Source organism: Ammospiza nelsoni, chromosome 21 (assembly GCF_027579445.1).
Source record: "Ammospiza nelsoni isolate bAmmNel1 chromosome 21, bAmmNel1.pri, whole genome shotgun sequence".
NCBI classification, from domain to species: domain Eukaryota; kingdom Metazoa; phylum Chordata; class Aves; order Passeriformes; family Passerellidae; genus Ammospiza; species Ammospiza nelsoni.
Genome location: NC_080653.1, coordinates 11608369 through 11620384, shown reverse-complemented (window position 1 = coordinate 11620384; position 12016 = coordinate 11608369). Strand labels below are relative to the sequence as shown.

General features: G+C 57.8%; 1 protein-coding gene across 4 annotated transcripts in view; it reads right to left on the bottom strand.

Annotated features, from left to right (window-relative positions):
• The window catches only part of RAP1GAP2 (RAP1 GTPase activating protein 2), a 50859-nt gene that overhangs the window by 15136 nt on the left and 23707 nt on the right, over positions 1–12016 (bottom strand). For 2 of the 4 annotated variants that reach the window (XM_059486955.1, XM_059486957.1), the window contains exons 1-4: positions 9823–9926; positions 2646–2730; positions 275–310; positions 26–70 (exon numbers count right to left, since the gene is read on the bottom strand). In XM_059486955.1, coding sequence (XP_059342938.1) covers positions 26–70; positions 275–310; positions 2646–2730; positions 9823–9926 — 270 coding nt within the window. Of the gene's footprint in view, positions 1–25; positions 71–274; positions 311–2645; positions 2731–9822; positions 9927–12016 lie in introns of those variants that run through there. The other 2 variants (XM_059486954.1, XM_059486956.1) reach the window with 1 other exon arrangement.

Genomic DNA, 12016 nt, shown 5'->3' with positions numbered 1-12016 from the left:
CGCCAGGAAACAAAAATCAACCAACCTTGTGTTTTTGGCTTCCAGACCTCTGTTCTTCCAGTTTTGGTGCCTGTTTGGAACAAAATGAATGCATTTTAGATGATTTGACCCACACAGGGCGTCAGTCCACCAGCATGAGGGTATTTTGCTACATGGAGATCACTCCAATCCAAGTGGCTGGAAGGTGAGGTCTGTTCCTGGGACAGGCCCTCTGCCCTCAGGGGCTGTGCCGGGGCAAACACCCCGAGTTTCTGGCATGCACACTGCTGCTCACCTGCATTTTTTCCAGCATTTCGAAGAATTCTGCCGACTGAAAAGAAAAGAAGGAAATCGACTGTTTGAGAAAAGCAGACACAAAGCAAGCCAGTCCAAGCCACATGACAGCAGGGACACTGGACCCCCACCCCGAGCACTTGTCCTGCTCCCTGAATGTGACCAAGCAGCTGGGATTCCCATGCAGCCCCACCTGGAGCTCAGCATCATTGCTGCAGCTGCCCTTGCCAGAAGCCCTCGACCCCCAAAATGCCGAGCTTTGAGCACGTTTGATCAGGGGCCTCGAATCATCTATTTTCTTAATCACAGCAGCACTGGTGAAGCTGCTGCCTGTGGTGCTGGGCTGCCCAGCGCAGGGTTAATCCCCCTTGCCACAGGAACTAAAGAGATTACTGAGCTGCTCCCGTCGGAATCCCCGTTGTGCTGCCCGGCTCGGGAGCGCGGGGCAGGAGCCGCGCACAGGGCGAGCGGCCCCGCACCCTGGGCGACACCGAGGGGCCCAGGGACAGGAACCCACCGGGGCGGGCGCAGCCCACCACGGCCCCTCCGGAGAGCTGCCCGGACCCCACTGACGGCTCAGCCGCGCTCGGCCTCGGGACCTGCAGGTAACCCTGCTCCGATGTACCTGAGCTCCCAGCGGGGCCGTCCGGGAGCTGCTCGGGGCCGCGGCTCCCGCACCGCACCGCATCGCTCCGCACCGCAGCAGCCGGAGCGGCCGGACAGTCCCGATCCCCCTCCCAGCTCTTGCTGCCGCCAGGTACACACAAACAAAGCACCCAGCCAAGCTGCGGCTGTGAACGTGGCTCTCCCCTAAGCCCCTAAGTGGCTTTTCTGGAGGCGGCCGCCCCCGCCCCGTCCCTTGGCTCTGCCCTCCTTTCACCGGGCCGGGAGCGGCAGATGCCCCAGGGAAACGCGGCATCAGCAGCCCCCATCCCAGCGGCGGCCAGAAACGGCTCGCGGGAGGGACACGCGTGATTTGGGGCCAAAAAAAGGGGTCATGGTAACAAGGGGAAAGGCAAGGGGGATGATTTTTAGTGAGCCCTTAGAATAGACTAATTTCTTAAAAGACAAAAAAAAAAAAATAAAGGAAAAAACAGAGGAGAGGATGAAGAAATGAAAATCAAAGAAAAAGAAAAGTCTCAGAGACATTTTTCCCTTTAATATTTGTGGTGAGCAAAGGTCGAATATACAGCACAAGCAGTCTGTGGCTGCCAGCACAGGTGGGGCAGCTGTGCCTCGGACACCACCCTGGCTGTTTCCAGCTTTAGACCATGCCCCTCCTCACCTAACACACCTGAGGGAGTCAAAAAGAAAAACCTCAGGCTCAGACAGCTCTGTGCCCACAGCAGAATACTCTTTGAAAAGTCCTCCTTAGTTTGATCTTGGTTTGGATTCTGTTTATCTCCAGGTACAAATGTTCCAGGGTAGTTTCAGGTCCTGCTCTACCAGTAACCAGAGCCAAGACCTGATCTCAGGGTGGCACCAGACCCAGGTGCTACAGTGAGCCCCAAAGAAAATGCCACACGTACTGAGCAAAGCCTGCAGCTCCCCAGAGAGCTGTGCACACCTAGAGCCAGCTTTGCTGGGCCACAAAGGAAAGGACGGAAAGAAAACCCTGCACCAGGCAGGAGCAGAGTGGAGGGCAGCAAGCAGAGCTAGGCACCCCTGCCCAGCACTCTCCCACAGATGTCACAGCCCTGGAAGAAATCTGTTACCTTCCTGAATAGAAGAAATCTATTACCATCGCTCCCCGCCCGCATCAGCCGCACAGCCCGAGCTCCTCAGGGGCACCCAGCAAAGCCGCAGCCCGGCCATCCCGCCCAGCCCCGCCTCCCCTCGGGGATGGTTCCTCAAGCCAGAGGCGCAGCCGGACAGCCGGATTGTTATTCCAAAGGGTGGCAGCGCCCGGAACAGGCTGGGCGGGAGGCAGGTGCGGTTTGCTGGGACAGGCGGGGTTTGCGGGGACAGGCGGGTGGGACAGGCACAGCTCAGGGTGCCCGGCCCCGCGGCGGGCACAGCGCCTGCCCATGCGGGCACAGAGCGACCGGCACGGGGCTGGGAGGGTCAATGGGAGGGAATCACACTGGGAATCACACAGAGCCACCGGCCCGGGGCTGGGAGGGTCGCTGGCAGGGAAGCAGCCCCGGGACCCGGCGCCCCGCCTGGCAGCGCCGCTCGCGGCGGCGGAACGGGAGCGTCGGTGCGGGACGGGCCGCACGCACGGCCGCCGCCGCGGGGGGAGAGGGACGGACCGGAACAGGCAGACACCACCTGCTGGTGCTCCTGCGGGAACAGCCCTGCTCCCTGCAGCCGCTGCGTTGGCAGCTCCGCTCCCCGCCAGCCCGGCGCTCCGAAGCCGGCCCCGCACTCACCTTCATGGTCGGGGGCGCCGTCAGCGGGGGGGACAGCGGCCGCTCCGGGACGGCCACATCCGTGCTGTTCAGCAGCTCCTGCTTCCTGGAAAACCAAACACAGGCAGGTCAGCTCCCCCCGCCCCAGCCAGCGCACCAGGCAGGAGATAAGGGTTATCTCCCTTGGCAAAGCCGGGGTTGTGCAGCTGCCTGTACAGTAATATCTGGAATCTGAGCAAAAACCCAGCAGACAGTGTGAGGAGGTGATAAAAGCCATCAGAAGAGCCCGTGCCCAGGGTGGGCTGCGAGTCCCCAGGTGTAGTGCTGGTGGTGCAGGGACAGCAGGGCCGTTCCTATGACAGGAGCCAGCCATCCCCACCTGGGCAGGACCTGCGGCTGAGCAGCCCTGTGGCAGTAAAGGAGGCTCAGGGACACCCAGGGACACCCCAGCACGGGAGGGACACAGCTGAGGGCCCCAACACAGCACCTGGCACCCGATTTGGAAGTACCAAGAGCATCATGAAGATGCAAGACCACAGGAAAGCAGAAAGCAGCCCCTGTGCCACGGAGCTGTCAAGACAGCCCCCCAAAAGTTCCCTAAGCTTTGGGAAAGTAAAGCCTCAGCCCTCCCCTGAACAAGATTCCCATCCCCGTCGCCCGGCGGTTCCCGGGCAGGCAGCCATGCCATCGCACAGCGGCACTGCCAGATGCTCCTCCGGGAGTCAGAAAATCTGAGATTTAATTTAGTTTCCTCTCGTCCCTGCCAGGTTAGTCCTGCAGAAACCGGGCCAAAATGTCCAACTGTTTATCTCTCGGTAACGAGGTTTGGTTCCCATGGCAGCGCGCCCCGGGATGCTCCACGCGGCGCCGGCACCGATCCCGCCGGGCTCTCCAGCACAGCTCCTGCTGCAGGAACACCCCCTGAAACACCTGCCCTCCCCACGGCCCAGCACCCCGGGCTGCCCTCCCAGGCCCCGGGACTCGTGACAGCGGGTGACAAACGCCTGCTGGTCATGGGTGCCTGCAGCCCCTCCTCAGCAGCCACGGAGGGGCTGGGGAATGAGCTGGGGAGGCAGCAGGGATGCTGGGGAGGCAAAGTGGGACCAGCAGCACCATCCTACTCACAGCCAGGGGAGTCATGGCCCCACCTGGGCTGTGCCAGCAACACGGGCTTAGCCAGAGGCACTGGGGCCAATACCCACTGCATTGTGCCCAAATGTGAATCCAGACCAAGAACTGGTGTTTCACATTACATTAAATCAAAGTAAATCTTCTTTCTCTCTTTTTCATATCAGAGCAGGTTAAACTTACATTATTACACCTCAGTTGAGTTCCTGGTATCTTCTAGTTTTTCAGTGCAAGAAATTAAGTGAAGCAATGTGGGGCAATAGCAGAATTCCCATCCTGCCCACCCATACTGTTTATCAAGCTCCTTCCCTCTCTGCTCTCCACAACCTCACCCTGTCTCTGCTGCTGAAAAATGCCGAGATGACAGATTTTCCTTGTTTGCTCTTTGACTTTCTAGGACACTAAAGCACAGCCTGATCTGGAGCAAACCACTCATCCTCTGCTCTCCTTGTTTTGAACCCTGAGCTCTGCCTGATTGCACTCAGCTGCACAGTGGCCTCAAAGGCATAAAACAGATACGACTTTGAAAAGATTAAAGTTACAGGGATACGCACAAATAATTTGATTTGATTTGGGATTTGTAGTGGGTTGCCATAGCATCATATTCTAAGTATTATAAAATCACCCAACTTAACAACATGTTCCTCTGTCACATGCTGGCTGCTTCTTTGGGGCCAAAGTGCTGGGACTGCTCCTGCAGTTCCGGGAGAGCAAAACAAGCCCATCCCCAACAACTGCTTGGAACGGGCCTCTGCGCTGAGAATCTGTTATGGTAAAGTCCAACCACAGACGCCGATGATTCAGCCCGCCATCAGCGCCATCAGCGCTGGGGTCAAGGGCCGGCGCCCGTTTCCCAAACTGATTGCCCTCAGGGGATGGTAAATGAACCAGGGGAAGGTTAGCACGCCTTTGTCAGTGCACTGGGGCTCACAGCAGCCCCGCTCAGTGACCCGGTCCCCAGATGGCACTGAGGGCGCCTCTCTGCACAGCCTGAAACACAGCAGGGGTGGCAGGTGCCCACCCCAGCGAGGATGGGCGTTGGGGACCTCCCTTTGCCTCTCCCTGGCACCACAGGAGAGGCACAGCCCCAGCATGGACAGCCAAAGGGCACAGCGCTGTGTGCTCTCCCTAAGGGGGCACCTGGCAGCTGCCAGGGGGCTCTGCCCGCCCCTGATGCCCCTGTGTCCACCCTGGCCAGGGCCACGGCCAGGCACCAGCGCACAGGAAGGGCCAGGAGCCGGCGGCCGGACACCAGCCTCTCCAGAAGGAAACGTGGGTATCACTTCTGTAATTATTTCTTTGTTTTTCTCATTAGGCAAATTAAGAGACAAGGAAAAAGAGAGAATTAGAATCCTGCATTCTTAGTAAATCTAATTAAGGAAATACCTTAATGCGGTTATGGCAGGGCCGACTGCAGGGTTTCCGAACGGAATCTGAGATCACCCCAGCCATTCTGGCCCCCAGGACTGTGCTGGGGACCTGTTGTCAGCTCTAGGGAGGCAAAGCCCACCTGCCAAGGGCTGCTCTCCTGGCTTCTTCCAGAGGGAGAAAATGGGGATTTCCCCCCCTTTTTGGGGGGAAACCACGGACACCGGTGAGTTTCCAGCACAGCAAGGGCAAGTGAGGTCTTGCTCTTTAAAGCATCCCTGATCACAGTCCTAAAGCACCTTCAAATTAATATCCTGTATTTAGTAAACCCCATTGACATACTGAAATTCTGATTAATAAGTGCTGCTCAGCACAGAGCCAAGGCTGCCTGGACCCCTGGCGTGTTCCCATCCAGTCCCTGACTCAGGGTGCTCACTTCTCTCATGCTCTCTCAAGTCAAAGCCTAATGAAAAAACCCCAGTGCCTCCCACCTCCTCATTGTGTCCATCTGATTTGTTTCCCAGACAGGCTCTAAATCAACACAGAACCTTTAGATAAACCCCAGGTGGGGAGGGGAGATGCCAGCATATTACCTGACATGGTGAATACTCCACATGTGCTTGGCTCTACTCTGTCAGGATGTGCAAATGGGATGGGAGCAGCCCAGGTTACCCGTATGCCTGTGCTTAATTCCACAGATCAAACCTGGCCTAAGGAGGTACCAAACTCCTGCAGCAACAAGTCCTGCCTGTCAGATGCCTCATCCTTGAGAAGGTCAGCAATGACTCTCCTGTAAATTAACAGCCTCTATTTTTGGACTCATAATTTTTTATCCTTGATGGGCATCACCTTGCCAGCTGCTTCCTTTTTAGTTTATTTCATATTGCATGCCTGATCTCCTAAGTTTCCAGAGGGGATGTGCTTCCCTATCACTTTCCATCCTGCCCCTAGCCAGGCTCGGCCCTGCCCACAGCGGGCAGTGGGGCACAGGCTGCTCGTCCCCCCTCTGGGGGACTCCTCTCATGCCCCACACAGCTGGGACTGACCCCTGGCTCCCGGGACACGAGCACCTGCTGACACACCAGGCGGAGCAGCACGGCCAGGGGCCCTTGCCAGCTGCTCACAAATTGCAGAAGAAAACAAAAAAAAAAAAAAAAACCACCCAAAAAAACCTGTGGGTTTTTGCATCACAGACAAGGGCACCTTGCTGTGAGTTTACACCTGGAAATCTGCAGTGAGTGCCTGAATGAAGAACCTTGCCCTGACTTTGAGCAGCTCTCCACCCAATCCCAGGATGCCAGGCAGGCAAGATCTCGCTGCATCATCACTCATCCCACGGAGGACATCAGCAGAGGACATGCACTGCTGCAGGCTCCCACTGATGTCAGACAGTTGTGGGGCTCCAGAATCCCCCCCAGGCATGGGGTGCAGCCCAAGCACTCGCTGCTGCAGAGCTGCAGGACCCTTGGGCAGAGCCCCTGCTATGGAACATCTTCCCTAGAAACTCATTTACCTTGTTATGTCCTGGCTCAGCTTAGCCCTATTCAGCAGCGTTGCCTTCTCACATCAAAGCCTGAGAGTCAGCAAAAAAAAAGTGCAGCATTTTCTCATCTACATTTCTTGCAATAAATTACATCTTTGCAAACTGCCAGCCTGCACCTGCACACACGCAGTGTCCCCAGCACTCTGTCCTCAGCCCTGCTCAGAGAAAGGTGACATTTAACTGCCACTGGGGTTGGCTTTAATTGCCCCTCCAAACAGCAAATAAACTTTGTTGAGCAGTTCAGGGCACTGTGTGCCTGAGCAGGCAGGATGCCAGCTGCCTGCCCGGCCATGGGGTCCCTGCTGCAGCACACATTGCCCGTCCTGCTGGGCAGGGGGAACAGCAAGGGGCTGACTCCTGCTTTGCCTGCACCTCTACAGACACTGGAATCTGCCCAGCTGGCCAAGGGCTTCTCACTGGGCTGGGCCAGGCCAGGCCAGGCCAGTGCGGCTCAAAATGCAAGTAATGGTGAAAAGAAGTTTTTATCTTTCACAAAATGTGCTGCCTGCTCTGCCTTGCAGGAACAGAGAAAGTGGCAATTTCCTGCAGATCTGGGTAAATCAGCCAAGGCACTTGCAGACATTTTCAGACCAGAAGGCTCGTCTGATCCTATTCCTGCCAAACCCGAGCCAGGAACCTTGGGCAGCCGTTTCTGAGCTGATTCAATAATTTGCAAATTGCAGAGAACAGCTCCCAGAAACCTGCGTCTCTAAACACCATGGCACTGCTGCCAAAGGGCTGTGAGAGGAGAATGCCCCACACCAGGGCACCCACCCACCAGCTCTCCCCTGTCAGAGGGCAGCCACCACAGAATCACCTCACTTGCATGTGGGACAGTTGGGAAAACTCATTTAGATATAAATACAGTTCCAAATCCCAGGTTCTCAGAGGAAAGGAGGAGCCCACAGCAGCAGCCACCCCCCAGACCTCCCTGCTCCTCCCCTCCAGCTCAGGTGTGCAGGGGAGGCACAGGTGAGAAGAGTGCAGGTGGAGGGGGCAGGTGAGCATCACCAGCTCTGCCAGGGGAGCCTGGTGTGCTGCACTGCACTTTGCTGGGCTGCTGACAAGGAGGGACATGGGCCACCACAGACTCTGCAGCTGCCACTGATCCTGCCAGGCTTGCATATGGCTCATGGAAAGCAAAATTCAATTGCAAATGCAGAACAAAGACTGAATGTAGGAGGGAAAAAAGCAAATAGGAGCAGGTGGAGGAACAGAGTCCCTTTTGACGATGTCGCTAGCAGTCCCTTCCTTTTCCTGCAGATTATGTCACTTTGATGGCCCTGGCAGCTTGCATAAGATGAAACAACCACCGTAAAGCACTGCTTGGATTCTTGCAATCACTCCCATGGAAGCTCCTCAGTCCATGGCAGACAGAAAAAACCTCCTCAGGGTCTTTTTCTCCCCCTGAGAAATCTGTGTGACTCTTGTTGCACTCAGTAAACCCTGCAGCAAGAGGCGCACTGAGACACTTTGTGCACAACATGATGCTGGGGGAAAAAAAGAAAAGGAAAACCAGGCTCAGACATCACGGGGCAGATTCCAGTGCAAGTTCAGAGCCAGGTTTTTTCTAAGCACTCCAGTGTCATGTTGAGCTCATTCATAAAAACCTCGTACCTGGGGGAAAGACAACTCTAAGGCAAAGTCTTCCTTGTGTCACCAGTAAAGCACTCCCTGCCCTTGAGGCAAATGCAGGATTGGCCAGTGAGTTTCACTGGATACAACATCCAGAGGATCATTTGGGTCCCCCCAGTGTCACTCTGCACTTGCACAGTCCCCACACATGTGAAGGCAGGAGGAGAGACCCCAGCCAGCCAGTCCCTCCCTAAACGCCAGCTGGTAGCTGGAGCCCATGGCCCAAGGGCAGAGCTATGGCCAGAACGGGCCTGGGCTAAACAGGACAAAACCCCAGGAGCAACAGCAGGGCAGGAACAGTCAAGCCCAGCAGGAGCCCCAGCACAGTCCCCACACCTTCATTCCAGCCCAGTACAGGGGACCCAGCCACGGCTCAGCTCAGGTGAGCAGACATTGCTGCTGCTCATTCAGGACCTGCACGCTGGCTTTTCCCAACTGTTCTGCTTCGATGATCTACCTAATAGCCCAGCAAGGGAGACAAAAATACCTCAAACCAGCAAGTGACACAGGAACTCCCCAGGAACACCAATGCTCAGTCTTTGGTGCATCACTGACATCCTGCTCTCCATGGCACCAGCTGTCCAAGCAAAGTCCCAATGCCAGCAGCACTGAAAAATGGGGTACAAGCCCTGCAATCCACAACTGATGGCAGACAAAAAGCTTCATCCTCAGTCACCTCACTCTGATTTTTCATGCTTATAGATTAGGGAGTGAGGGAATATTTTACAATAACGATTGCAAATAATCATTTCTTCACTCATTTTAGTTTGGTACAAAATCACGAATTGAACCAAGGAAAAGAAAGAAACAAAAAACCCCTCAGCCTGCAGCAGGGCCCATGTTGCTTCCACCCTGAAACAGAGGTACAGACACTGCGAGGTTCGGGTACATATTTCTGACTATTTTTAACGCCAAAGTTGCCGGAGCAGCAGAGTCCAGGAGGAGAAAGCTCCCTGCCCGGGCAGCCCGCACGGATCAGCGCGGGGTCAGTCTCCGAGGCCAGCAGCGGCTCCGTGCGGAGCGGGGGGAGCGGCGCCCGCGGAGCGCTGCGAGCAGGCCATTTCTACGGCACAAAGTTGGACACCAAGTCCAGCCCGTGGCTCGGCAATGAAAGATGAAACCGTGGGTCAGCTGTTCCCGCCGCAGACAAAGCTGCGGAGCCGAGTCACGGCAGAACCGCCCGGAGCCCCCCGAGCACGGCGCTGCTCCTCTCGGTGCGGCGGCAGCGGGGCCTCACCTGCCCGGTGCGGGCCCGGCACGCCCGCACTGACCAGCGGGGCCGGAGCGCGGCTCCCGGCGCCCTCACACGGCGAGCGGGTCACCGTTACCGGCCCCTGCTGCCCGGCACCGCTCCGGCGCACGGCGCGCACCGCCAGCGGGTCACGGTTACCCCGGTGTCCGTTTCCAGCTCCCGGTACCGCCGCCGACACCCCACCCGGTAATTCCCTCCGCCGCCGGCCCCGCGTCCCCCGCAGCCCCCGGCTGTGCCCGGCCCACGGTACCGGGCGCTGCCCGCGGCGTCACCTTCTCTCGCTGCTCTGCCGGGAGCGGTGCAGGAGCCCGATCAGCACCACGGCCGCCCGCACCCCCGCGCGCCGGGACCGCGTCCTGCCGCCCGCCCGGGACATCGCCGCTGCCGCCGCCGCCGCCACCGAGCGCCGGCACCGGCGGGGGCGGCGGCGCGTCCACGGCCGCGACCGCCCCCGCCCCGCGCCGCCCCGCGCGCGCCCCGCGCCGCCGGTAACGAGCGCGGGGCCGGCACCGGAGCCCCGCGGGAGCCGCTGCGGAATGGCGGCAGCTCTGCCCCCTCCCTGCAGACCCCCGGACACCCCCGGGCCGGGCCGCGGGCGGGCGGGCGGGGCTCGGAGCGCGTCACGGGCCCGGGGAGCGGACGGTCGGCGGCACAGCCCGGGCGCCCCGGTACCGAGGCTTTCCCGGCTCTCCCGGCTGCCGCAGCCCGGGCTCCTCAAGGGGCGCAGCGCCAGCGCAGCCCCTTCAGCCCCCTCAGAGGGAGGACTCGCGCCTGCCCCACAGACGGGTCCTCACCGCAGCAAACCCCGCAGGAGCTCCCGGCTGGTCCCAGCCCGGCCCTGCCATCCATCCCTCTGCCATGGAGCATCCCTCCCTCCCTGCGGCACCGGGACAGCACGGGGCCTCCAGCCTGTCCCTCACACCGGGAGCTGACACACAGCTCACTCCAGGAAATGATTTCTTTCTTTTATTAAGTAAACTGTAAATTATCTACTTCTCACTTCAGCACCTTTCCCTGGAAGTCCTCGTTGCCATGGTGATAAAACACCCAGGTCCCTCTGCCCCCCTTATCTCACCTCTCTCCTCGGCCAGTTCAATTTTCACAGGAATTAGACACAGGACAAGCTACAGCTCTTTGAGCTACTTCCCAGCCTAAGGGATGGAGCACCATCCCCGCTGCCAGCAGGTGTGGGATCATTCAAGACAACATCCAGGTGCGGGATCATTCATGAGAGCACCCACCCAGCCCAGGACAGGACACGGGCGCCTGCCCAAACCTGCTGGCTCTCTGTACCCCCGCAGCCATTAGGAACAGTCAAACAATCCTCCTGCAGCTGGTCCAGCCCACTGCCCTGGGTGGGTGCACCCAGCCTGGCCTCAGAGCAGGGAGGGCAGGAGCTCCCTGGCAGTGGCACACAGGTGCAGGGACCCTGGGGCAGCTCCAAGTGCCACAGCCAGCTCAGGGTTTGGGGAGACCCTGCCACAAACGGCAATCTGTTGTGGGGCACACACGGGCTGCAGGCAAGCACATCCACCATCCATTCGAGCAGGACCTGAGCAGCTCCCAGGGAAGGATGGCCAGAAAGGCCCCCTGCTCCCCACGCACAGAGCAGGAGCTGCCTGGAAACCCCCAGCTGGGGCAGTCAATCATTAACAATGCATGGGGCTCCCCTGGCAAAGCCTGTAATAAATGTGTTTGCTCAGGAGAAACAGCTTGCAGAGGCCGCAGAGCACATCTGGCAGGGAACAGCCGCTCCTGCTGCCTCAGCCCGCCTGTCACACTCCTGCTTCACCCACCGCCCTGCCTGTCACCCTCCTGTCTACCACCCTTAAGGAGATCAACACAACCTCAGCTCTGGCCTTCTCTATCTAAATGTTTCAGCAGAATCTCTAATCAGATGGATTCCCTAAATGCCACCATAACAAAACCCCTATCATTGCTGTAATCTCTTTCTGTATCCTACTGTAAGCCAGATAAAAGCAGGTGTGATGTTATTTCTGTTAGCGCACCACATGAATTCACCCCAGATGAACCAGACAGCATTTCAGTGTCACCACAGCACCCATCCCGACCTACACTGTGCACATGGAGCACTCCAGAGAGCCAAGACCCAAACTGAAACCCAGGATCAGTATTTCTGTGTTTCACCAGATCTCGAGGTCCCTGGGGAGAGAGGCAGCAGCAATTCCAGCAGACAAGTGTTGAGGTACCCACTTTCTCACAGGAAAAAGTCCAACTCATTCTCCAAAAATTCCAAAATGCATTTCTGTCTCCTCAGAACAACATCAGATGATGCCAAACTCTGAATGCTGGTGAGAATACATAAGTTGGTAAGAGGAATGAATCTTGCTAAACCCGGGTGCTACCTGTACTGCCAAGCCTTTCAATAAAGTCTTTGATGGATCAACAGATCTCTTCCTGCAGAAAATACCTGTCTGCTTTCCTCCAAGCTGAAGCTATCAGTCT